The 24210-nt window shown below is 39.9% G+C and overlaps 2 protein-coding genes and 1 long non-coding RNA gene across 3 annotated transcripts; 1 reads left to right on the top strand and 2 right to left on the bottom strand.

Moving 5' to 3' along the window:
- Positions 1-1615: 1615 nt before the first annotated feature.
- LOC148427147 (NUAK family SNF1-like kinase 1) lies at positions 1616-15311 on the bottom strand. Its single transcript, XM_088409072.1, has 7 exons — positions 14955-15311; positions 9382-9502; positions 8200-8351; positions 6014-6079; positions 4265-4384; positions 3701-3833; positions 1616-3401 (listed from the first exon to the last, which is right to left on the bottom strand). The coding sequence occupies exons 1-7, from the start codon at positions 15219-15221 to the stop codon at positions 2308-2310; spliced, it is 1953 nt and encodes a 650-aa protein (XP_088265198.1). The 5' UTR covers positions 15222-15311; the 3' UTR covers positions 1616-2307.
- On the top strand, positions 15142-20560 carry LOC148427146 (uncharacterized). The gene is made up of 4 exons (XR_015864916.1): positions 15142-15276; positions 16692-16898; positions 19866-20122; positions 20242-20560. It is a non-coding gene; the product is annotated as an uncharacterized LOC148427146 (long non-coding RNA).
- On the bottom strand, positions 15980-23600 carry LOC148427145 (kelch repeat and BTB domain-containing protein 12-like). Its single transcript, XM_088409073.1, has 10 exons — positions 23559-23600; positions 22004-22215; positions 21732-21913; positions 21515-21647; positions 20271-20504; positions 19817-20175; positions 19471-19744; positions 18432-18579; positions 18158-18355; positions 15980-17017 (listed from the first exon to the last, which is right to left on the bottom strand). The coding sequence occupies exons 2-10, from the start codon at positions 22172-22174 to the stop codon at positions 16869-16871; spliced, it is 1848 nt and encodes a 615-aa protein (XP_088265199.1). The 5' UTR covers positions 22175-22215; positions 23559-23600; the 3' UTR covers positions 15980-16868.
- Positions 23601-24210: the final 610 nt, after the last annotated feature.

Genomic DNA, 24210 nt, shown 5'->3' with positions numbered 1-24210 from the left:
AAAAGTGAGTGATAAATGTGTCCGAAGATCCAGCAAGAAACGAATACACTTTTATTTTTCTGTACGCGGGTCTTGTTTTTATATATATAGTTTTTAATTTCCGTCCCTTGAAGACGCCACTGCCAAAACTGATTTATAAATTGTCTAAATGCGTTTGTTTGGCGCCGAAAGATTGACATTTCTTTCGAATGATGTACTTAATTCGCTCCATAACGACTGCACTTAATCGTTTCAGATGATTTAATACTAAAGAAACACGATTTCTTGATTAAATTTCGCTGTTATGCGTCACAATACAAAAATACCACAGGATGGCGCTAGTAGCGACCCAAAACCAATTTTTAAACGTGCTAAAAATTGGCCATTTTAAAACTTGATTTGTCATTTTGAAGTGAATGAATATACTGCTTCATTCCATATGGCACAGCCTATTAATTTGAGCAGTCTCACTACAATTACACCACTGCTGTTGAGCCATAAAGTGTGATTATTTCACTTTTAGAGTGACTTGTCTGAAAGATGATGAACATTATTGTACTTGCATGCAACACTATTTCAAAGCTCTTTTTTCATTTGATATAGGTCATACTCCATTGCCCTGCATGACATTTTTCAAGGGTGTTAAGACTAACTAGCATGACATCAATAAATTGGTGCTTTAGTCATCATTGAGAAGAAAGAAAATGCCCACCTTTGTTCACACAGTGGTTACTTTGTCCTCACGTGCAGGAAACACAAATTAGAAAAGCCTCTCGGCTGCGAGTCTTGGTCACAAACTGCTTTTACCCTGGTTTGCACTAGTCATTAGCGCAGATTATAAGAAGGTCTTACATATTTAAGGTCTCTGGAGAATGAGCTGATGCTGTTTAAAGAAAATAGTTACTGGGATTTAGCAATGGCCAACACATTACAGCTCAAAATGTATTGTTTGGACTTTCTTAACTTATTAATTTATGATCCCATTACTGAGGATTAGAGGGTACTCAAAACCTGTGTCTCGTCAATAAAAAAAACACTAACATAGCTGGGAGAAAAATATAATTCATGGACTCAGGCCACTAACCTAGCCTATGACCTCACTCCAAATGCTTGGCAATTATCTAACTAGACGACCTGTCAGTGAGTATTAAGAGATAATGTTGTTGTTGCTGTGTAACAGCTAAAGAAGTTTCATAAACATGTTTTATGTTGTTTTTGACCGTACCAGACATATCAGCAAGTGAAACAAAAGATTGAGCACTTGGAAAGGAAATTGAGTGCCTCTTATTAGAATATTTGATCCAAAGCCAATGATGGAGACAAAGACAAAGCTTCTGTTGTCAGTTTCTCACACATTATTCACACATGACCCTCCTAACATTGAAAGTTATTCCAATGAATCGACTTTTTTTTTTTAAGACAAAGTATGTAGTTCAACTTTCAGTTGCCATGGTACTCATGAAACAATAAACAAAATATGGCCATGTATGTACTTTGCTCTTGACATAATCTTAAAAGAACAAGGAAATAAGATGAAAAAAGTAACAATATGACAAAATTTGGTCAGTGAATCATAATTGTTTATGTGACAATGTATTGTCCCCAATGACACGTGGATGTTTGTGACATGCAAGGGTGGTATTCAAAAGTAGGGATATTTATTCCACTTTTTCAAACTGATTTCAGAACGAGTACTCGACATTGACAAATCATAAAGAAAGGCTTACATTTTCTAACATGGAATTTTCCTTAACATTTCAATAAATTAATGGCAATTTTCTCTAATCTCAAATATACATGTCACTTAAACTACTGCTCGCAATGCCTAGCATCTAAAATCCAGTGGAATTACCATAGACCCATTTGGCATTCAACAAAGTCAATTACATCCAGAAAAAGTGCTTTCCACTAGCAGCACAACCAAATGCATTTTTAGTAAATGATTTCAATGCAGAAACGTAATCATAACAGATTCATGTTTTCACTCTCCAGCGTAGCCGTTTGCACAGCCGCCTCGTAGTTCAGAGGCCACGGGTTGCTTTCTTCCCCATCCTTCCTGTGTGGAGTTTGCATTTTCTCCCCGTATCTGTGTGGTTTTCCTCCAGGTAATCTGGTTTACATTGCAAAAACATGCATGGTCGGCGTATTGAACACTCCAAATTGCCCCTACATGTGTTTGTTGTGAGTGAAGGGTAGTTTGTCTGTGTGTGCCCTGTGATTGGCTGAAGACAGATGCAATAGGCTCCAGCACGCCCGCAACTCGATGATGATAAAAGATGGATGGACTTTCCAGGGTGTTTACATTCTCTACCATTCTGAGGATGGACATCAGCACTTGGGTTCATGGCCTTCTATTTCACCTCTCAGGTCCTCCTCTGAGCTATATGTGCTGCATTGCATCTCCTGGCCAAAGAACCTGCAGTGCGATTGGCTGCTGAGGTCCAGCAGGTCGAAGGACTCGCTGGAGAAGAGGCTGTCCTCGCTCACCACGCTGGAGGGCCGGCTCTGGTGGCCATTGGCGGCCATTTTGGCCCGCAGGAACTGCTGGAGAGTGTCTGGGAATGGCGCTTGATGAGAAGGTGGTGGTGAGCGCCGTTCGTCCGGAAGGTCCAGACTGCGCGAGAACTTGCCGTTCCGTTTAAGAATCCCCTTTCGTCTTCTAATTGCCTCCGTGTGCATGGTTGGACTGTCCTCTGCTGCGGGGACAAATGTGTGCTGGAATTTTGAGTAGGGGTCTTTGGCATCTTGGACACCTGGTTTGGTCTCTGGGGAGACGTAAGCGGTCTCCCCTCCATCGAGATTCTTCAGAATTCCCTTCTTGGGCATTTTCGAGGAGGGCTGTCTGAAAGTGCAAGGAGACAGCGGACTGGTGGACAGGACTTCAGTTTGAGTGTGTCCAAGTGCATGTTTTGGATGAAGATGGGGATCAAGGGTACCCGAGTGTGAACTTTCTTTGGGAGGGCTGTTCAAAACGGAGTCAAAACTTCTCTGGTGTTTGAGAATACTTTTGGGTTTCTTTCGTTCAGCGGAGGACGGCCCAGCGCAGGCAGAAGCTCCTCCTTGTGTATTCTGGGGAATGGCGTTCTCCTTGCGAGACTTTCTGACGTTGGACGTTCCTCCTCGCGCTCTTCCTCCCCGCTCAGCCCGGAGAGGCAAGCTGAAGTACCGGGGATGAGAGGGGTGACGGACGCATTCTGCAGGGAGGCCTCCCGGCTCCGCGGCCAGAGTGTTGACGACCCGGTTCTGCCAGTCGATGTAGCGAGCCAGCAGGGGGGAAGGGCAGTCGGGCTGCTCTGATGAAGCGCAGTCACACACGCTCTCCTCATATCCCCAGTTCACCCACCAGTGGTTGGCCACGTCCTCGATGGTGGCCCTGTCGTCAACGCGCACCGTCAACAGCCAGTCGATAAGAGCGCAGGCGTCTGGCGGCCAGGACAAGTCAAGAGTTAATACACAAGACAAGGCAATAAAGAGATAACACGTATATCTTTCAATGTTGACGTTAAAACATTCTAATTTTACTCGTACAGATTTTTTGTGGACAGCAATATTTCTCGATAAGAGCTCTTTCTATTAGAATTGATTGATTATTCAACAACTAATTTCATGATCTAATGAATGCACAACCAAGCCAAATACAATAGATACATTTACAGCACCTTGTTTGTGCAATGAAAATTTGCACAGTGCAGTCAAGGAGATGAATTTTGCAAAAGGTCACCTGAGGGGGGGTTGGGTCTTCGATAACGACCTTGGCATATCTGCTCTTTGAGGATTGAGTGACTGGCCCCATCAAACGGCATACTGCTATACACCAGCGCATACAGCAGCACACCCAGTGCCCAGCAGTCAACCTGGCACACATCATCACATAAATCATGACAATCACAAGGGCGGAAGGGAATTATCGTCACCAAAATCTTTGGGTTGATAGTCCTCTAATATAGATTGTAAATACGTATGCATTATTGTTGTCTGAACATTTTGGTCACTTTGTTTTTAAAACAGATAAAGGCTTGTTGGGTTTATGGATTTGATTAACCATTTTACAGTATTTTGGCCAATGCAAAAGAAGGACAGTCGGGAGCTGAAATCACACTTTCGGTAAAGTTATTACTTGGCTAAATTACTGCGAATAGGATGTGGAATATGTTCAATATTGTTCAATTGATTTATTATTGATCTAATTGATTTATTTATATCAAATTTACACCAAAAGATCAGCACATAATTTAGTGGGAGATTTATGGCTTGTGTATTGACACTCCACGTCATTCTGACTGACCTCTGGTCCCTGGTAGGGCAGCCCAGTCACTATTTCTGGAGCGGCATAGAGTGGACTTCCACAGAACGTCTGCAGCAAAGTGCCTCTCTGGTACTCATTGGAAAGGCCAAAGTCGGCGAGCTATAAAATGAGCAACAGAGAAGATAGACTTCAAAACGTTTGGTAAAACATCACTGTTTCATGTGTTTGTTGATGCATAGAAGCCAAAGTCATAGTTCTACTCGGTCACAGAACGTCGACTTCACATCATTTACGATTCACGACAGTGCTATTGCTCTCAGGCAGGCACGTAATGGAAGAATCATGAGGGCCATGAGCAAACATAGAGAGGCTCCTCTTTATCTGAAAAGATTATGACCACACACACGCCAACACACTATCAGCGTCTCACTGAGTAAAAGTACTCAACACGGCTTTACTTCCATGGAAGAGAGTCGCAGATTCATTACTCACATTTGTTATGGAATAAGAGCAACCACGAGTTGCTGTGCTTATGTTGCGGAAGGTTAACCAAGCCGTCGTGAATCCTGGAAGGTTATTTTTAAAGTGAATGCTTACACCAACTGAGAGGAGAAGCATTATATACAAGGTTCCCTTGTTTATCGCAAGGGTTACAAGGGGTATTGAAAATGCTTTTTGTGCACTGTGAATGTTTTATCATCTTCGTTATTTATTTATTTTTTTTTGCCGAATATTTTTTCTTTTACGGCATTTTTTTCAATTTCAGTTTTATGTCAAAAATATTTTGTATTATGTTTTTCTTTTGTAGTGTATACATATTTTCATTACATTTTTTCATTGTAGATGCAATATTGTTTCTAGTAAATGCCTTTTTTCAATAAATATTCATTTTTCCAGATTTGTATTTTCTCTGTTTATTATTTAAATGCTTTTTTTTGCTCAATATGGTTGTTTTACGCTTTATGCTTTTGTTATTTTCTTATTACTATGCTACATATTATACATTCAGTATATATTTTTGTTCATTTTATATAATTGTTAGTTAACAGTTGCCTTTTTTCTTTTATTTTACTTTTTTTTATTATTGTTCTGTAAGTTCTTTTGTGTAATATAATTGCTTATTTGTACACCACGAATGTTTTTTCCCTTTGTATTTTCATCCAGCCATTTTCTTGAGTCACAAAGACTGCAGGCTTGCTGGTGCCTATCCCGTTTTTGTTTTGTTTTTGGAATTTGGGAGGAAGCCAGTGGCTGGACAGAATACACGCAGGCTTGGGGAGAACATGCACACTCCACACAGGAAGGATGGGCCCAGCTGGAAATAAACTAAAATATAATGATAATAAAAATAACAACAATAATAAAATAATAATAAGCATTATTTTTTTTATTATTTTCATTTTTGGTTTGTTTTTCACTAACAGTATATTTTATTATAAGTGATTTGTTAGTGATTTATTTTCATGGATTATATACACAAATTATATTGGACCCCTTTGATTGTGACGATTACCAGTAGATTCCTTGCATTCCCCGCAGCTGCCATACATGGAATGAAAAATCCAAATAAGGCAGTGAAAACTTTTTGATTTGAAGCCTTGGAGCTAAATTTGTTCTGCTTGTGGTCGCTTGGCTTGGCAACTCACATGCCCAAATGTATCCGTCAACACATTATAAAAATGACGAGTAATATCACATTCTCTTTTAAATCATTCTCACAACACAAGACTGTTTTTCTGACCTAAATTTGTTTCACCACTTCCAAACAGAAAGGATCATTTTCCATACCTTCACATTCAGATCTTGATCTAAAAGGATGTTCTCCAGCTTAAGGTCTCGATGCACAACGCCGTTCTGCGAGAGATAACAAATGTGTGGAACCATCAACATTCAAATTGTTCACTAGTGGTTTATCAAGATTGATCCATCTTTTTTTTTTAAATCACCAACAGTCCTTTTCGAAAAACAAATGTCCACCACAGTCATCACAAATGAATAGGATAGCTCTCAGGACATTCTCGATACATCATTTAACATGGACAGTGTCAAGCTTGTGCAGTAATCTTAGTGTGGTGCTGCAGAAGGGCTCCCTCTAATGGTACTCAAAAGAATCAGTGCACTTCAGTTGTATTTCACTTGTAAATTCAAAATGTCTGCATAACCCAAGAACCTTTTGTTTTTCCAGCATTTACACTATTTAGGTACATTTTTATTTAACTTGAATGTGCAATTCCATTTCATTGAATCGTTAGTACAAGAAGAGATTTTTTTCCCCCATTAAAAAAAAAAAGAATCAAATCAAATTACCGATAATGACTTAAAAAGTAGGTTGGTCTCCTTTTGGCCTGATTTGGATTATTTTTGACCCAATGGTTTTTAGATTGTAAAATATGTTGGTTTAAAAAGAAAAATAAATCAGACTCTAATGTTTGCGTCCCAAATAACCAATATTAAATCAAAAGTGGACCGACCCAACATTTTGGTTAAAATAAATAACTCAAAAAGATTGGTTGGGTCGTCCCGCTTTGACATGCTTTGGATGACTTTTGATCCAACTGTTTTGAATAGGGGTGGGAGAGTACCAATAACAGGCATCATCACTATCAGGCTGATACAGGGCTTTAATTCAAGTTATTAGTACTCACAAAGGTGGCTGATACTGCTATTACTTGTGTCCATTTTACAACTGGGACTCAAGGCATACATGTGTGACGGATGTCCTTTTGGAAACGATTTCTGTAGGTGTATGTATAGAGACTGATAAATGAATTGAAAATTACCATTCATTTTTCATGTAATCTGTAAATGCTGTAATGGGGTGCAGTGAGCTATCTTTTCTATGTTTTTTTTTCCAAATAAAAAATTCATGTTGTATCGGAGCCTGGTATTAAGGACTAATTAAAGGTACTCATAGGCTCATGGGATTAAATGTGGGCATCAAACATCACTAGTTTTTAGATTGTGTTTAAGTTCATAATAATGTTCTAGCTATAATATTCATACTATTCAACATATTTATTTTCTAATTGTTTTTGCATTGTTTTTTGAGAAACACTTAGGCCTGCTATGCCACTGTATTTTAATTCAGTGGTACTAGGAACCAAGAGTCAGCTATTTTTAAGTAACCCTAACCCTAACCCTAACCCTAACCCTAACCCTTGGCATTCACTAAAGCGCCGTTTTGCAAGTTGTGTGCCAGTGAAGCTGAATTCCTCTGGGGTTCTTTTAATATATAAGTAATATATGACTGAATACATTCGCGTTGCTTCAATTTTATCCACCACATCAATTCAACTGGAGAATGGTTCAAGATGAATTAGCTCATCTTCTCAAGCTCTTGCAGTGCCCTGCATGGAAGAGCAGAATGTTCAATAATTCATTCACATGGGAGTACTCAAGTCTATTTTGGGGAAACTTTGTCTCAGCACAAGGCGAAGAAAATCCACCTTCCTGGATACTCTAAAGCTGTCAAAACAGCATGATAATCTCTGTATTAAATGTGAGTGATTCATGACAAAAAGGACAAGGTAGTGAGGATGCTCACGTGGTGCCTGATTTTGATAACAATGCACTTATAGATACTGTAAATCGGCTTGGTTAGTTTCCACCCTGACTCATTTTAGCACACGGGTGCTGATGTCATGTAAAAAACAATACAAAGGAATTGAGTTCTTTTACGCAAATACAGCAGCATGGAAGTGGAAATAAAGCTGATTAAAAAAACGTGCCTGTTAAATGTGTCAGTGTGTGACTGTACACATACAATCTCAGCCTAATGCGCTCTTAACCCAAAGAGAACTGAAGTCAAATTTTTTTCTGCGGTATTAGGATTAGGATTTAGCAGATTTAGTGGTGTATTTGCTTGCAGGGTTGAAATACTTTATCTGCTGCCGTCATTCAGCCAGTGCTCAACATTAAATGTCGACTTTGCAAAGTCACCATGCATTGATCGAGTTCAGTGTGCGCGTTTGAACCTTGTGACAGTAGTGGACAGCTGACGTGATTTGCCTGAAGATGCTTCGGGCTTCTGTTTCCGGAAGTTTGCCCTTCTCCAGGAGGTAATCGTACAGTTCTCCTTTGCTGGCGTACTCCATCACAATCACAATCTTATCGCGGCTCTCAAACACTGCGGCGAGACAAGGAAAACATTTGGGATCGTTTCCACCGGCGAGGCAAATATAACTGCAGAGGTCATTAAATATTCAGAGGCCGGAGGATCGTAAAGGCCAGATGAATATGGGTCTAATGGAAGGAACTGAATATGTCGTTTAATGCAGAGTTTCACAGGTACGTTAAATTACGGAAAAATGTTTTTGTAGCATCAGAAGCAAGCCATCAATGACGTTTTTTGATTACAAGTCAAATCAAGCAACTTGACATCCTACCACCAGGGGGCAATGTTTCTGACATGTTTGCATGACAAAAGAGTCTTCTTTTCTCACCCTAATACATTATTTACAAATGTGAAACTGCATTGAGTTTCACCTGATTCCTAAATTATACCAAACTATCTGTCAATTGAGACCCATTTTGAAAAAATGCAAAAAAATGGAACAAATTTGGTTTGAAATGACCGAAAATGACAATTTGACTGCTAATTGATTAAAATTTGCTTTAAAGAAAATAATGTGCTTGGTTCTAAGTAGGCTCGTTTTTTCATTGGTTTACAGGCAGCAGGTATGTTAGCTGCGTAGCCCTGTGTCCCAAGTTGTTCCCATGTCTTAAGAGATTAATTTTTTAAATTATTATTTAGTTTATTTATTTTATTATTATTTGTAAGTATCAAGCCTTGTTTATGTACCGCTTGTTTAAAAAAAGGGCAATAAATAAACATGCTTGACCAAACACGATGAATAATTGTTATTAATAATCATGATTTCAATATTGACCAAAATAATTGTGATTATTATTTTGTCCGTAATCATGCAGCCCTAGCGGCAATCTGAGCTGGAACGGCAAGCTAGCAAATGGCTGGGACGGCAAGCTAGCAAGGAGCTGGAGCGGCAAGCTTAAACACATAAAAATATTTATCATAATGGTCAAACAAATTACATAGCTGCACTGTATTATGACTAGCCCTAAAATGTGGACTTCGGATTTCTTGGTTTTATATTTGGATTTGATTTGACTATTGGCAATGAAGTAAGAATTGTTACCCTCGAGGAAGCGTATGATGTGGGCGTGCCGTAGCGAGGAGGTAATTTCAATCTCCCTCTGGATATGAATTTTGTCCAAGTCATCTGTGATGCACTCCTTACGGATTGTCTTGATGGCCACCTGAGAAAAAAACAAACAAACAAGAAAACATCTGATGTTGTAAAATAAAATATACAGTAAAAGCATTTATAATTTCTCCTGATATCGCATCAGCTCAATATTGGTATTGAATGCAATACTTATATATTATCGGAAATGGAGAACTTGTATCACGACACACCTCAGCACATTCAGTTTTTTATATTCAATATATGGTGGGACCATGCTGTGGCCTTCCTGTGTGGCGTTTGCACGTTCTCCCCGAGCCTGCGTGGGTTCTCTCCGGGCACTCTGGATAAATAGCATCAGCTTTACTGTGTTATAACCCTTCAAAACATGGTGGTGCAAAACATGTAGACATATAATATAGCTTCTTATGCAGGCATATTTTCTTTATTCTCTTTGAAAAATTACGGTACTCATATTACTGCAATTTATAGAGAGTTAGTGACGTCTGGAAAATGACTGTATTATACTGCTCCATGTGGCCAAGATGCACACAACAAGAGGGATAAAAAAGTCACAATTAATTATTCATGATGTTCACATAACAATACTTGTATCTAAAGGCACTTTGTTACAACTACATAACAGCATATCAAAGTCATGAAATGAATTCTTTTTCCCCATTCAACGGTCTACATTTAAAAACAAAACTGCACATTTCATCGATTGGTTCGTCACGCAGATGGAAACAAAGACATGAATCAATACAATAAGGGATATGATGATGCTTGCATGGATATAAATACAATCTCTGGGTATTAGAGGTGCTTATAGGGGTTTTAAAGCCTGGATGGTGAACACGAACATGCTCAGGGGCAGAAGGTTGACAGCTGCACTGTTCACACTCCTTTGCTTAATCCTGAGCACTTACAGTACCCCAGTGTAACCCCCAACCGGGAGGCAGACACGCAACACTCAAGTAGACCCTCCAGAGGAGCTGCTAAACCTTTTTAGCACATGAAATGCATACCAGAAAGCAGAACATTCTATTTAGCAACAAACTACATTTTATGTTGGGTTCATTCACTGACTTTGACCACCATACTGTAGATGTCAAACATTATATTAACTGGGTTGGCAGTGCATGTTAACTTTAGGGTTGGGGAGGAAAAAGTTGACCTATCCGGGTTGGTCATCTTAAAACTATATGTTGACTAAAAATATCCACTTTGAAGCTGAACGACAAAGAAAATATTTAATTTTTAATATGTGCAAAGTAGAAAAGGGCATACCACAGCAGTACACAATTATTAATTTAGTATAGTAGTATATCGTCCAATAATATAATAATGAATAATAATAGATATAAAAATAAATAATGGGCTAGTTTTAGGTGGTCAAATTTAACCAGTAGTGAGGAGTGAAGCATAAAACGTGCCCAGCCTGTTCATCAAAATGAAGAATATGATGAACAAGAAGAACAGGAAGTTTTTAACCTCACTGTAGCTAACAGACAGCTCCACTCTTAGATTTATTCATGGAATATTGTTGAAGAATGGTCTCATTTGTCTGTAAGTGACTTTAAGGACACATGTTGAATGTGCACTTATCATGATGTATGTGTGAACTAAATTGTAGACTGTTTGTTGACCTTGCTAACCTACCAATGCTAATTGCTAATCAGTTACCATGGGTATATTATGTTGAGGTCTAAAAATTTGTATGTATAGAATATAATAAACAATGAGTAGATACAGTATATCGACTCGCATCAACTCACTAGATCATTAAAAAATAAATAAACAGAAATCCTTATGCGTGGGATCAATAACTTGATCTGAAATGTAGACATGGGCCGCCAATGGACCTTTCCTTTTTCTCAGCTGAAGGAAATCAACATTTATTGAGCCCCAATTCACATGCTCCATCAGCTGTGTCAGTTATGTAAACAAGCAGAACACACTCCAGGGACTCTTGTGACCGTCTCAAAAGCGCAGCGGAAATACGATTGTTTTCTCATCCGACTGCCAAATGTAATACTTGCATCCTTAAATTGCGCTAGGCTGGTGACACATCTTATTTGGCTCAGAGGCATTCTAAATGACGGCGCAAAAACACGTCAACACATTCTGTTGGGTATTATCCAGTGTCAATCAGCTGAGTAAGGGAAGAGATACATTTCTAGGCATAGTTCAGCCTTGAGGGCACTCACAGCAATTTTAAAGTTGCATGTGTGTGATCTCATGTGGAAGAAAACTTGTGACATATGCGTCATGTTTCGGCGCGACCTCAAATAATGGCTACAATTAAACTAAGGAGGAACATAGCTGCCACTGTGGGAGTTATGAAGACGTACTGAAATGACTAAACTTTGTTCAAATGGAATGTCTTCGTCAGAGGCATCCTGTCAATGTTATATACATACAGCAAGAATTCTACATTATGAATGGGGAATATCTTGAGCGGTCTCCATGATGTTCTTTAATCATTATGTAAGACTCAAGCGTTTTGAGTAATAGTTCACCAAATCTAATGGAATTCTTAAAACAGAGAACAAAAATTGTGAAGGAAAAAAAAGATTGAAAACATTATTGCAACCACCTCTTAGTTCACAAAATTGAAACTATTTTACCCTGATCAAAAATGTCCTTAATTTTTGTCAAGTATTGTCACATATGAGCTTTTCAAAGTTAATATTAAATGTATTGATTTACAGCAACAGCTACAGAAGAAGGATGATCAGTTGTTTGAGAATAGCTTTTAATTTTACTTTACTACACACTAACTTTTTTGTCTGTTGTATTGGACTTGATTAATATTTATTATTATTAAAAATATATTAAAACAACATTTAAAACAAAGTATTTGAAAAAAAATCAAAACGTACAAGATAGTTAATTGTAATTTTGTATCAAAGATGCAAGAAATGTTTACATACAATAAGCATTTAAGATAGATTGTTATCGATGTTTGTAAATGTCTTAGTTTGAATTAACACAATGATAATCAGTCTCTTTTCATGAGTAAATAAATCGGATATTTACTGTCAAGTGCCTGAAATACATTTATCATTTATTGTTTTGTTTGCTGTTTTAATACTGTTTGTATTTCACTGCATTTGTTCTTGCATGTAATTTTGCCTCATTTACAGCACTTTGCACACAGCAAAGTCTGTCTTAAAATTCGATATAAATAAAATTGAGAAGAGTTGAAATTGTGAGATCTGGATATTTTAGGTTTCAAGATGAATCGATTACCAAAATAATTGTTGATTAATTCCATTATCAATTAATTGATGATTTATCAATGATTTGTTTGACTCCGAAAGAATATACATCAAATTTACTGTATTAGCTTCAAATCTCATTTTTGCAAAACATGAATGGCCCCCGGACCGCGGTTTGGACACAAAACCTGCTATACAAGTAGGATTCCATAAACACACTGTCTAAACTGTGCTTCAGAACTTCACACATAGAGATGAGTGAGCTGACATGATGATGACCTAGTAAAAGCCGTGGTTGTCTTTGATGCGATGCCCCGGCAACGTTTCCATTTCGTAGCAACGGCAGCGGTAGCCTCCTGCACGCTCTCTCCGCGGTCATTATCAAACAACAGCCCCCTCAGGCCCATTTCCAAAAATAATGTCCGTTTTGTTGCAAGGAATCCTTGGTATGTGCACACGAGTGGTGCAAGGAATTTAGCAGCTACCCTTGCCCGACCCAAACCACTCAGCCCACACTCACATGCCCACTTTTGCAATGCTAACCTCAACTTCCAACGGGTCTGCCCAAATCCTTCACTTAGAATGTCGACAGCCGGGGAAATTGTGCCACTTTTACTTCACTGGTCTCTGTATGAAAAGGATTATCCCTATCACATTGTGTTTGTTTACTACAAAGCCCAAAAGGCATTTGGAGCGGCTTGAGCTGGTTCCCCTGTGCTGGCAACACAAGCAACAGCAACAGCTGAAGGGATGACTAAACGGACATGTTTGTCTGTCAGTGCATTTTATATTTCAATAGATATTCCAAAGGGGTGCATCATTGTTTGTGTAAGTGCGTTTGGCGTCATACGCCATTGTGAAGGAGACCTATTGTGGAAAAGTTTATCCCCATGTTCAAGTGCTGACTGAGTCAGTCCAAAGGCATCTCAGTCGGGTAGCACGGGAAGCAAGAGCAGCATCCGAACCATGAGCTCACACATGTGTGTGTACACGACTACACACACTACACATGCCGCATATCCTCCTGAGACCCTAATTGTTTGCACCCACCGTAGTGAACATTTGTTTTTAGACTATATCTTTTGACACATTGGAGCTGGCCTACTAAGTCCTAGTGTGTTCTGTGGAGGACATCTTACCCTTTTCAAGGATCTCTTATGTGTTTGGGTGGGATGCAATTCACAAGTGGACACAACAGTGGACACAAAGTAATAGGCTGGGTCTCAGGAGGCTATATCAGATAAGTCAAATCCATGGAGTAGAGTTTTTGTTTCAGTTTTTGACTCATTTTTGTAGGGCTTAACAATGTATTGTTTTTGTTGTTTTGTTTTGGTTTGTTTCGTTTTATTTAAGGCATTTATCCCTAAGATCACCAATCAGCAGCATGCTGCTGTAGACAGATCACGTTTTGGCAACACTTGGCACTATGCTAGCTTGCGCTGCAGCACAATATTTAAGTCAAGGCGCAGCAGCAGTGTGTGAGAGTGCAGTTTGTGAGATTTTAAGAGTTTCTGTAGGTATCAGCACCAGTAATGTAATGCTTTTGAACACTTTTTTCATTTTTGTTTTCAAATTAAGAGCAGATTTTTTGGAACATGTGGCAATTTATTTCTAAACTGTGTTATAGTAACTCTTTTGCAAAATGTTGAAAGCTTTTATATTTGTATAGTTTTAGATGGATGTACACTGTCATTAGTGATGCATTTTTCTGACAGACGAACCAGAAATAAATCAGATTATACTAGTTAGAGTATGCAACCCTCAAGTAGTCACCAATACCCAAAATGTAATACACAACATTTGATGCACCAAATTTCACACAGATTTTTAAGACAGATTGTATAAAAAGATGTGTAAAATGATGATCTGGCTGCCCCCCTCTAAATTGTGGGCAGATCCTTTAGTGTCAAACGAAAGATAGTAGTTAAGTAGCACCGCATTGACCCCAAATGTCTCCAGCCCACCGGGCATCTGCCATGTATGTCAGATGGCCAGTCTTGCCCTAGTTGAGAACCACTCACATAAACAACAGAAAGGCTCTAAACTAGATTCAACACCACTGAAATACTCTGTGAAGCAAAATTAAATCGCTCAGCTTTGTCTGTAACACAGACACTCAAGTCAAACGTTTTTACTGTTAAGCCAAAACACATGCCCTTAAAAGTTCTCAGTCGACTGAACCTTCCCACACTATACTGGAATAATAGCAAAATACATGTTTTAGTAGTATGAATGAGAGCATTTGAGTTAATCGTGACGATCTCTCATCTGACATTTGCCGTAATAATGATGTACACTGACCGTTTTGCGGCTTGCTCTGTCCACCGCCTTCTTGACTTTGCCGTAGGTGCCCTTCCCGAGCGTCTCCATCAGCTCGTAGCGATGCTTCAAGTTGTGCTTGTGCTGGTGCTTCTTCACCTCCATCGCACGCTCGTCCACGTCCGCCGCGCCTGGGTCCGGCAACGCGCAAGCGCCGTCAAGCCTCCGAGGAGAGCCCTGCCGGCAGCCGAGCTCAGAGCGGTCGCCGGTGCTCATCGCGCCTCTGCTGTCCCCGTCGCGTCTGCCCATCGCGCGAGATCAGCACACAAGATGGGATGACACACGTTCCCAAGAAGAACGAGAGGTGAGTGTGCAGTCAGTGAACAGTGCGGCACACTGCGAAAGCGCCAATCAACTGCAAGCAACAGGCAACACTGGGATAAGTCACGTGGTTACCGAGCGAGGAGCCTGCTCGTCCCCATCAACAGTTGTTACTTAAATTCATTTCCATCTCGTGCGTTTTTAGTGGGGATGTATAGATGGGAGGAGCGCTCACGCACCGCATTTACACTTGCAACACGCAATCAAAAACAACAACAAAAACTACAATTTCTAAAAGATGCAGCACGAAAGTACAAAATGGTGTTTTTTTATTTTTTACATTTCATTTATTTGCAATACGTGTTTTGATAACATGACAAAACGAAAAAAAGCGAAATACTTTATTTGATAACTTAGTGTTTTATTGGTGTTAGCCATTTTTAACAGGGTAATCAGAATTTAGCATGCTTAAAGGGACACTGTGTAAGATTTGACAGTTAAGACAGTCCGTAGCTATAACAAACATGGCAGCCTCCGGAGCAGTGACACCCATCATGTTATATAAATAGACCTACGATTATGTTTAAAACTTACTTTTGGTCATTAAGAACACATTTATTTGCAAAGTTTTGAAAATGATAAAGAGTTAATTTATTCCTTTTTAATGAAAAAAATCTTACACAGTGTCCATTTAAAGGGGAAGGCACATTATTTTTTGTGGTCAATACGTTCTATGTTCTCTACTGTAGTCTAAACGCTGCATTCTGATTAATATTGTGTTTCTGGAATATTAATTTAGCAGCAAATGCTACCTGTTGTCAGCAATTTTGACATTTTCTATTGTTGAAAATCAAAACACATACAGTACATTTCTAGATAACATCTTACTCAAATCCCAGTCTAATCAGAGTGAAATTTACTCTTGCAATATCTTAGCCTCTTCAATGGATAACTTTCACTTTTAAATTTTACGCTGTTTGGACGGGCACCAAACAGAGTTGGGCTGTATGGCTCAAAAAATAAAATCTTGCTTTAATCAAGCGAATTTAAATCAATTTAGTCCCAGTCTAAAAGGAATAAAATTTACACTTGGATCCTCTCTGCATATTTTACCCTTCTCCAAGTGTCTGTTTTGCTTTTGAATTTGACTGTTTGGACTGAAGAAAGTCTTTTTTAGAGTAAAATACGCAAACAAAATGTACTGTGTTGTTCTTCAAGTAACAACCAGTCACGTCTGATCTTATGAATGTCACCTGACCAAAGTGAGTTAATGTACCAGCAGCATATTATTCATTTTAAGAACGCGGTTGCTTACAGTTAGATGCAAGAATAACACATCATCAATCTGTATTCCATTCAAGAAGAGTCCTAAGAAAATTCAGAACATCATAATTTCATAACTTTGTGACTATCCAGTTCTTTCCTGGAGTTTGATGAGCTTCCTTCCCTCCTTTGTAGACAGGACGGAGCTTGGCTTGTTTGCTCAACAAGACCGCCCAGAGTTCTCACATCCACAGTCCGTTTGTGATTCCCGGGGGCAACTCAGGCTGTAAATTTGCTTGTGAGGTCGCAAGTTCACCTCCCTCAGTTCCTCGCTTGAAACGGCGCCGTCGCTCCGAGCCATAAAGGGACGTATCACGGTGTGAGGAGGTCGCGCGGATTGAGGTCAGCCACCACACAGACGTCGTAGCTGTCGTGCATTGCTGCATGTCTTTCCAACACTGCCCATGCGTTCTTGGTGGGATCCAATTCCCAAATCTCCTTGGTGATGATCTCATGACGGCCTGGAGCCAAGACAGATGATAGAGAAATAACGGATAATAAGAAGACACATATAGATACTGGGCTTGGTAATTTGCCATTCCCCCCCAAAAAAAAGAAAAAAAAATCAAAATACATTGCTCCCTCAGTTGAACACAGTTCACAGTTTTTTTTTGGTGCAAATTTTTCCAAGTTTGACCCTTAGTGTTAAATTTATTAAGGCCTACCTTTAAAAAAAGTGTTTTTAGTGTGTGGTGAGGAGTTTCACTTAATAAATTAAGATATAAATTAAAAACATCCAAGAAGAAACATAAACAAAAGACATATATTATACTAAAATAAAAAAAACAAACAAAGAACATAAATGAAAACAAAACATGCTTAAAAACAGAACAGAAAAATAAAAACCAAAACAAAGTAATACTATCTTTCACAAATTACACTTGTCTTTTTGGGAGCGCAATCCCAGCAATAAATGAGGGAACACTGAATAAGTCACTTGACCAATACATTGTCCTCCTGAGACCCATCTTATTCATTTGTTTCCACTGTTGTGTGCATTTTGTCTCCGCAAGACATCAAGGCTGACTGGATCATAACCAAATTCTTAATACGTCATTGGAAAGGCCAGGATCTCCCCCAATATAACTTATTAGGGTAACTCCAATGAGTCAAAAGACATACACCCAAAACAAATGTCCATTTCAGGGGACATAAATGCTTAGATTTGGTCTCTAGTAGTAATCCAGCCCGATACGCTAGTGTCAGCATCACACTGCATGTCAATATGATAAACTCATGACTGCCTCAAAAAAATAGGATATTGTATTGGACATATTGTTACTGCTGTGATATAGGGAGTTGTATAGTCCCAATTTGGGGGGAGAAACTGTTTCATTCGCACTATGAGCGCGCGTGTTTTGTGCATTTAGTAAGCAGATGCGCAGTTCATGAAGACGAACTGTCCCCGTATTGTCTTCCCTTGTGTTAAAGTGTTGCCGAGGAGGACGAACAAATAAGGAAAAGCAAGCCATTGGATGGCTACTCAATCACACACACCCACATCGGTGTATTTACACATCAAATATTGTGTTTTCCTTTTTCTTTCTTATCGTTTAATGGTTTTAAGTGATAAGCACAAGAACTACCATTGCTGAACTTACTCGCCCCTTTGTAGTATCCGCAGAGATACAGTTTTCCCTGCACTACGCCTGCATTCGAAGTATTGTTTCGAAGGGAGAGTAAGGACGCGGGCAGAGTCGGGCCTGGCCTCCACGTGTCTGTTTCGGGGTTGTAAATCTCTACAGAGCTCAGTGAGCGACGTGATTGGCCGCAGTCGTCTCCGTCACAGCCAATACCACCTGAAGAACACAAGAGTACCCGTCACTGTTTCCTGTTGCCAATCACACATACACATTCGTTGTATTGAGTTCAGACCTAGAACGTAGATTTCCCCATTGAGAACAGCGGAGCCAAAGCGGTACCTGGAGTACTTCATCCGGGCGCACTCTTTCCACCTGTCTTTACCGGGATCAAACTGAAACACTCGGTTATTCAGCTTGTCTGGTTCTTCATCTGGATGGTTCTGATGAAGGGGAAAATAATGACAAAAGAAGGAAGGGGTGACCAGGGCTTCAAAATTTAAAAGAAGTTCACTACAATATTACTAAAAGTCAAATATGCAATAATTTCTCCACAGGAGCTATTTCTAAGAAAAGTAATCGCTAGTTAATTTGGTGAACGTGGTCAAGTTATTACTTTAGCAGCTAAAGTTTAGCTAACGCTATCTAGCATGACATTTCAACAATGCTAAAGAAGTCAAGGCCCTCACAATCATTCGACTTCTTTTACTCGTAGTAAAACGTGTGACCCCTGCCACTGCAACTGGAGATGACGTGCTACTGTTCTTATTTTTGTTACAGTTCTGATTTTTGTTCATTAAATAAGTACCCATGACTCTTAGACACGAAAGCAGGTAGTTGTAGTTTCAATTTTCTGCAAGAATGAATTTAACAGGTGAATTCTTTTTAATTGCGTTATCATATGAATAGCTATGACAACCGTGTGATTGACATACACATGGCCCAAACAATTAGCTTGCTGAGTGAATTGAAAAAAAAAAATGGACATCTGGATACAAAATACATAAAAAGTTGGACAAAGCAAGGGGCTGGTGAATTCCTAGTGGTTGACCAAGTGTGTTTTGTAGCATTTTTCAAGTTAGGTGATTGCGCAACGCCCCCCCAATAAAACAAAACCAAAAATCTTGGTTATAAAACTTCATTATGAATACGTCATGCAACCAAATAGTAGTGGTGGCTAACATTTGCTTGTTTACATTGCTAATGCAAGCTTGGGGGTGTTTGTTGTCATTGCTAGGCGGTCACATTAAAACTATTTCCGGCATTTTAACTTCCATTTTAATAAAAGGTTTGGCTTCACTCATTTGTAAAAAAGAACAATATCGTGTTTGCACCTGAGGCGACCATCCTCCCAGCACGTAAAGACGCTCCTCGAGGCTAACGGTGCTGTGGCAAGCTAAAGGAAGAGGCAGTGGCGCGAAAGAGATCCAGCTCCCTCCTCTCCTGAGCGACCACCTTATCACACTATCCGTAATGATGTAATGATGGTGCACTTTCATCTGACCACCTATCATGTAGAGCGAGTCACCCAGCAGTCCAAAAGCGTACATGTCCCTGTGTGTCGCAGAGCAAAGCTCAATCCAGATGGACTCCTCGGCAGGATTGTACCTGGAACACAAGCAAAAATCAAGCAAAATCAGGCGCTAAATTCAAATAGTGGGGTTTGCTTGTCGTGAGCACCTGTAGATATCCACTCTCTTTCTCCTGTGCTCATCTTCTGCCTCTACAGCCACCACTATGTTGTTATCAGCGGTCACAGCCCCCCCAGAGATCTGACCAAAGCCCCCGGAGCCCTTCAGAGGAGAAGGGATGAAGTAAGTCTTTCTGTCTTGGGGAGTGAAGCAAAAACTGAGGTCAGCACGGCCTCCGCGACGTGAAGGAACCCCGTCCATGTTCACGCCTCCCAAGCAGATCAGGAAGTTGGTGGTCTCCATCCCGTAACGAAGGGCCGGGCGAGGAGGGGCCAATGGCCCGCACATACCCGAGGTCTGGAGGGCGGCATCAAACATTCGAAAACACTCAAAGTCTCGCAGCAGAACCTGATGGAGCAACAAAACAGTCAAAAGTGTAAAGTGCTTTGTGTGTATGTGTATTGTTCAACACAGGCATGTCTATCATCTGCTTCTATTCCCACCGGGTTTCTTCTCCGAGCTTTCTGGAGGAACAAGGGATCTACAAGCTCCAGGCGGACACGCCTGAGTAAGTCCACAGCCTGAGCTTCACTCTGTGAGTCCCCTCGTCGCTTGGCCACCCAACGCAAGACCAGCTCCAGGACCACCTCCTCCTGGGAGATGTTGAGGTCATCTGAAGCCAGCAGATCCGCAAGACTTTGAGCATCCAAATCCAGGACTTCGTCTTCCTCACAAACCTTGAAGCAAAATTAAAATCAAAGCCGCAAGCAGTAATTTTATGGGAATGCCAGAAATGTTTACCCTTGGACACCTTTGCGCTCACAAACGCTGATAGAAGCTTTCCAAAGTCTAAAGAAGCAAATTTAGCAGTTTTAAGCACCATATTTTTCAGACTATAGACCGGACTGGATTACACTGGACACACCAACGAAAATTGAACAGAAAATTAATTTTTATCATGTATAGACCGCTTAGAAATAAGAACAGCACCAACATATATTCAACATAACACAGACACGCTTGAAGATTGTTTGTATGCTGCACCAACAAAACAGTAATATGACGTTTACAACTGCGGCTAGTAGCGGAGAGTGACCCCTGGTGGAAAGTTAAATATCAGTTCAAATTACAAATCAATACTCTCTTAGCGACTTCATCTGTCTCCCTTTGTTAAAAGGCAGGATGCCCCCTGAAGTTCAAATTGTGAGAAAAAAGTAGTGGCTTATAGAATGAAATTTATGGTTGATTTGGAAATTAACTTAAAGTTTATAAAGCGTATTTAAAACAAAAACATAAACTGTTCAGTTCACTTCCTGCGGCAGCTGAACTCTGCCATGGAACTTAAAGAAGTGTCACTGGCACCAAGATAGACAAATATGGACGTTTACATTTTCAAAAGTTACATGGCAGCTCATTGGAGAAAAAAAAAATGTGCGGACTAAGCAAAGCCAAGATTTGCCGTAGCATTCCATCCATCCATCAGTTCAATCTATCTTCAGCAACTTGTCCTCACTAGGGTTGCAGGTGTGCTATAGCCTATCCCAGCTGTAATCTTCAGGCAGCAGGTGGGGGACATGGAGAAAACCCATGCAGGCACGGGGAGAGCAGGTAAACTCCACACGTTTGAAAAACCTTTGTGTTTACAGCATGTTGATTAAGATTTCAAGAGGGCCTCTGCACAAATTGGGTTTCCTCTGCAGAGGAAACATCATGACGCTAAATGTCAGAAAACACACACAATCTTTACCTGTGTGAAGTGTTGACAAAGATATCGGAAAGCACAGTCAGCCAAGCTCGTGGCTCCCAGGTCTCTGGCCCAGTGGTAGAGACCAACACAATTGGAAGCATCCATGCTGGCCTCCATGTGTTTTTGACACAGGCTAAAGCAGCAAAAATATGCTCAACTTTTCACCTTGAACGTCACACAGATATAAAAATGCAAAGAGCCAGGTTCTGTTGCCCACCGGAAGGCTCCATCGATATGGAGCAGGAAAGCGGCGGCAGATACCGCCTGGATGTTGGCGTTGGACAGCTGGAGCTCGGCGCGGTACATGTAACCCAGGAGAAGCTCCAGGCTGTGAGCAGGAGTGTCTCTCAGGGCTACCTCGCCTCCCCTCGTTTCTTTCAGCCCACAAGTAAACATAGCCTGGACAGAAGGTCAAACTTCTGGTTACTCTCAAATGATCACATGAAACTAGTCCGTGCTCCTGCACTAAAGTCACTTACTGACTCGCACCTTGAAATATGGACTGAATGCAGAGAGCACCACCTTGTGGCAAGCATAGGAAATGCCGCCAGCAACCAGAACCACGTCCGTCAGCTCCTGGCCAGCTCTCATTTTCTCCAATTGCCGAAGAAGATGTGCTCCCTGCTCGGCCAGAGCGGTGGCCCCCACTAGTGTATCCATTACAACACTTTGTCAACAAGCAGGCTTTTGTGGTTGCATTTCTGAGGAGAACAGAGCCGAAACAATATATTAATAGTTAACACTCTTCATTCAGCTGAATGAATTTATTCCATTGGCATTGGCGAAATATCATCTTTTTTTTTTAATGCAAGCTCTTCCCAAATGGGTATACGTGGCACTTCAGGGGGAATGTGAGGTTTTAACAACAGCTCAGCATGTATAAACACATCTAATTTGATGCTTTCTTTTCAAATGAATTGGAACGTGAATTAACTAAACTGTGTTATAATGACTCCTTCGCAAAACGTTGCATACCCTTTTTATGTTAAGCTTTGTTAAGTTTTATACGAATGCTCATTGTCATTTGTGACAAAGAAATATAAGAGGTGATAATACATAATCTGTCTTCTGGAGTTGCTGAATTAATTAATTAGATACAGTACCGTGAAAAAAGTAGTTCCAAAGTTTAATAAATCAGACAGCACTCTGCTTAAAGTTTTTTTTTTTTTTTTTTTAATAAAGAAAATGCTCAACGCTGTTGAGGTGGTACTTGGCTAAAAATATATTTCACAATTACTCAATCATCAAGCACCACTGCTGTTTACCACTGAATCTTCAATCTTCAAGTGGAGTGCACGCATGAGCCAGCCAATCACAGCGCAAGTACAGTAAATATGAAAAGTCTACACACCCCTGTACGGAGGTTTTGTGATAAAAAAAATACATTTGAAAAATCTATCTTAGCCATTTTTAATGTGACCAACAGTATATCCTGTACAATAATTTGAAAGCACAGAAAAAAAATGATTTAAATCACTGTTTATAAGACAAGATAGTAAGATAGCTTTGTATTCTCATTAAACCTGCAGTAGAACATAATTTTTTTTGGAATGATTTTAAATCATGGAGTTTCTGTTCTATTTTTTTTCTTTCCATCCAAATGATTTAAAAAAAAAAGAAGATTTTTTTTGGGGTGGTATTCAATGGTGTAATTTAAAAAAATATATTGATCTTGGTTTTATGAATTTAGAATGACTAAAATCCAACAGACTTGACATTTTTTATGTCTACTGTAAAGTATAAACAAGCAAATGTTTGCATCTTTGATTAAGTTCAAATGCACTTTTTTAATATGTGCAGAAGACGGAATATTGGAGGAATTATGAACCACGCAAGCAACCTGCAAACTCCACATTGGAAGGACGAAACCCCAATTCAAGTCCTCAACCTCAGAACTACGATGCTATTAAAACTGCCCTCCCACCAAAATCACGTAGAAAGGACATCAACTCATTTGGCAGCTTTTTTCAAGGCTATTTCGCAAGCTCAAGCAGTCACATGAATGCCTGACTTCAGCAAAGCATGCAGTTTGTGGCTAGCATACCAGACGTGTCCTCCTCAAATCATTCAGCTGTCTTTAGTCAAAGATAAGCTGTTTTTCTCGACTCCCTGCTAGAGCTGTGATCGGTGTTAGCTAGTGTTGTGTTCTTAGAGAATGGCGCCAGGCAAAGTTCATTGGCGGAAAGGTTTAAAATAGACCCGCAAGACTATTTGGGCCTTTGGTTTCTTCAGGTTTCCACTAGGGGCTGCCAGCATGCTATTAAGCATCAGATACATGTCAGGATAATGTTCAGTTCAACCTTTTGCAGCTTTGCATGAACACTGGTCTATGTACAGTACTACTGTAAATCCCCTTCCATCACTACCTGAAATATAAGAGAAATCCGTGGTTTGAGTCCGAATGGTTTGAGGGGCAACGTTACACTTTTTATTTGTACTGGGTGTGACAGTTCCTTTTATCGTTTCTATCACTGTTGTAGTATCACTTGCGTATTGCTGTAAAGTAATTTAATTACAATATAGTAATTTAATAACAAAGCCCCATGTTGTTTTTGTTTTACCTGACAAAACTTTCACTTCATGCCCGGCCAGATCTTCAGTGCCTTCTAGAGGCCATTCATTTTTTTACTGGCATCTGTCTGGACCAGAGCGACTCAGTGATGTAGTCGTTAGCATGTCCGCCTCACAGTTCAAAG

Source organism: Hippichthys cyanospilos, chromosome 2 (genome assembly GCF_059441005.1).
Source record: "Hippichthys cyanospilos isolate Australia breed blue-spotted pipefish chromosome 2, RoL_Hcya_1.0, whole genome shotgun sequence".
Taxonomy (NCBI): Eukaryota; Metazoa; Chordata; class Actinopteri; order Syngnathiformes; family Syngnathidae; genus Hippichthys; species Hippichthys cyanospilos.
Note: the sequence above shows the minus strand (reverse complement) of the source record. Positions and strands in the feature narration are given on the sequence as shown.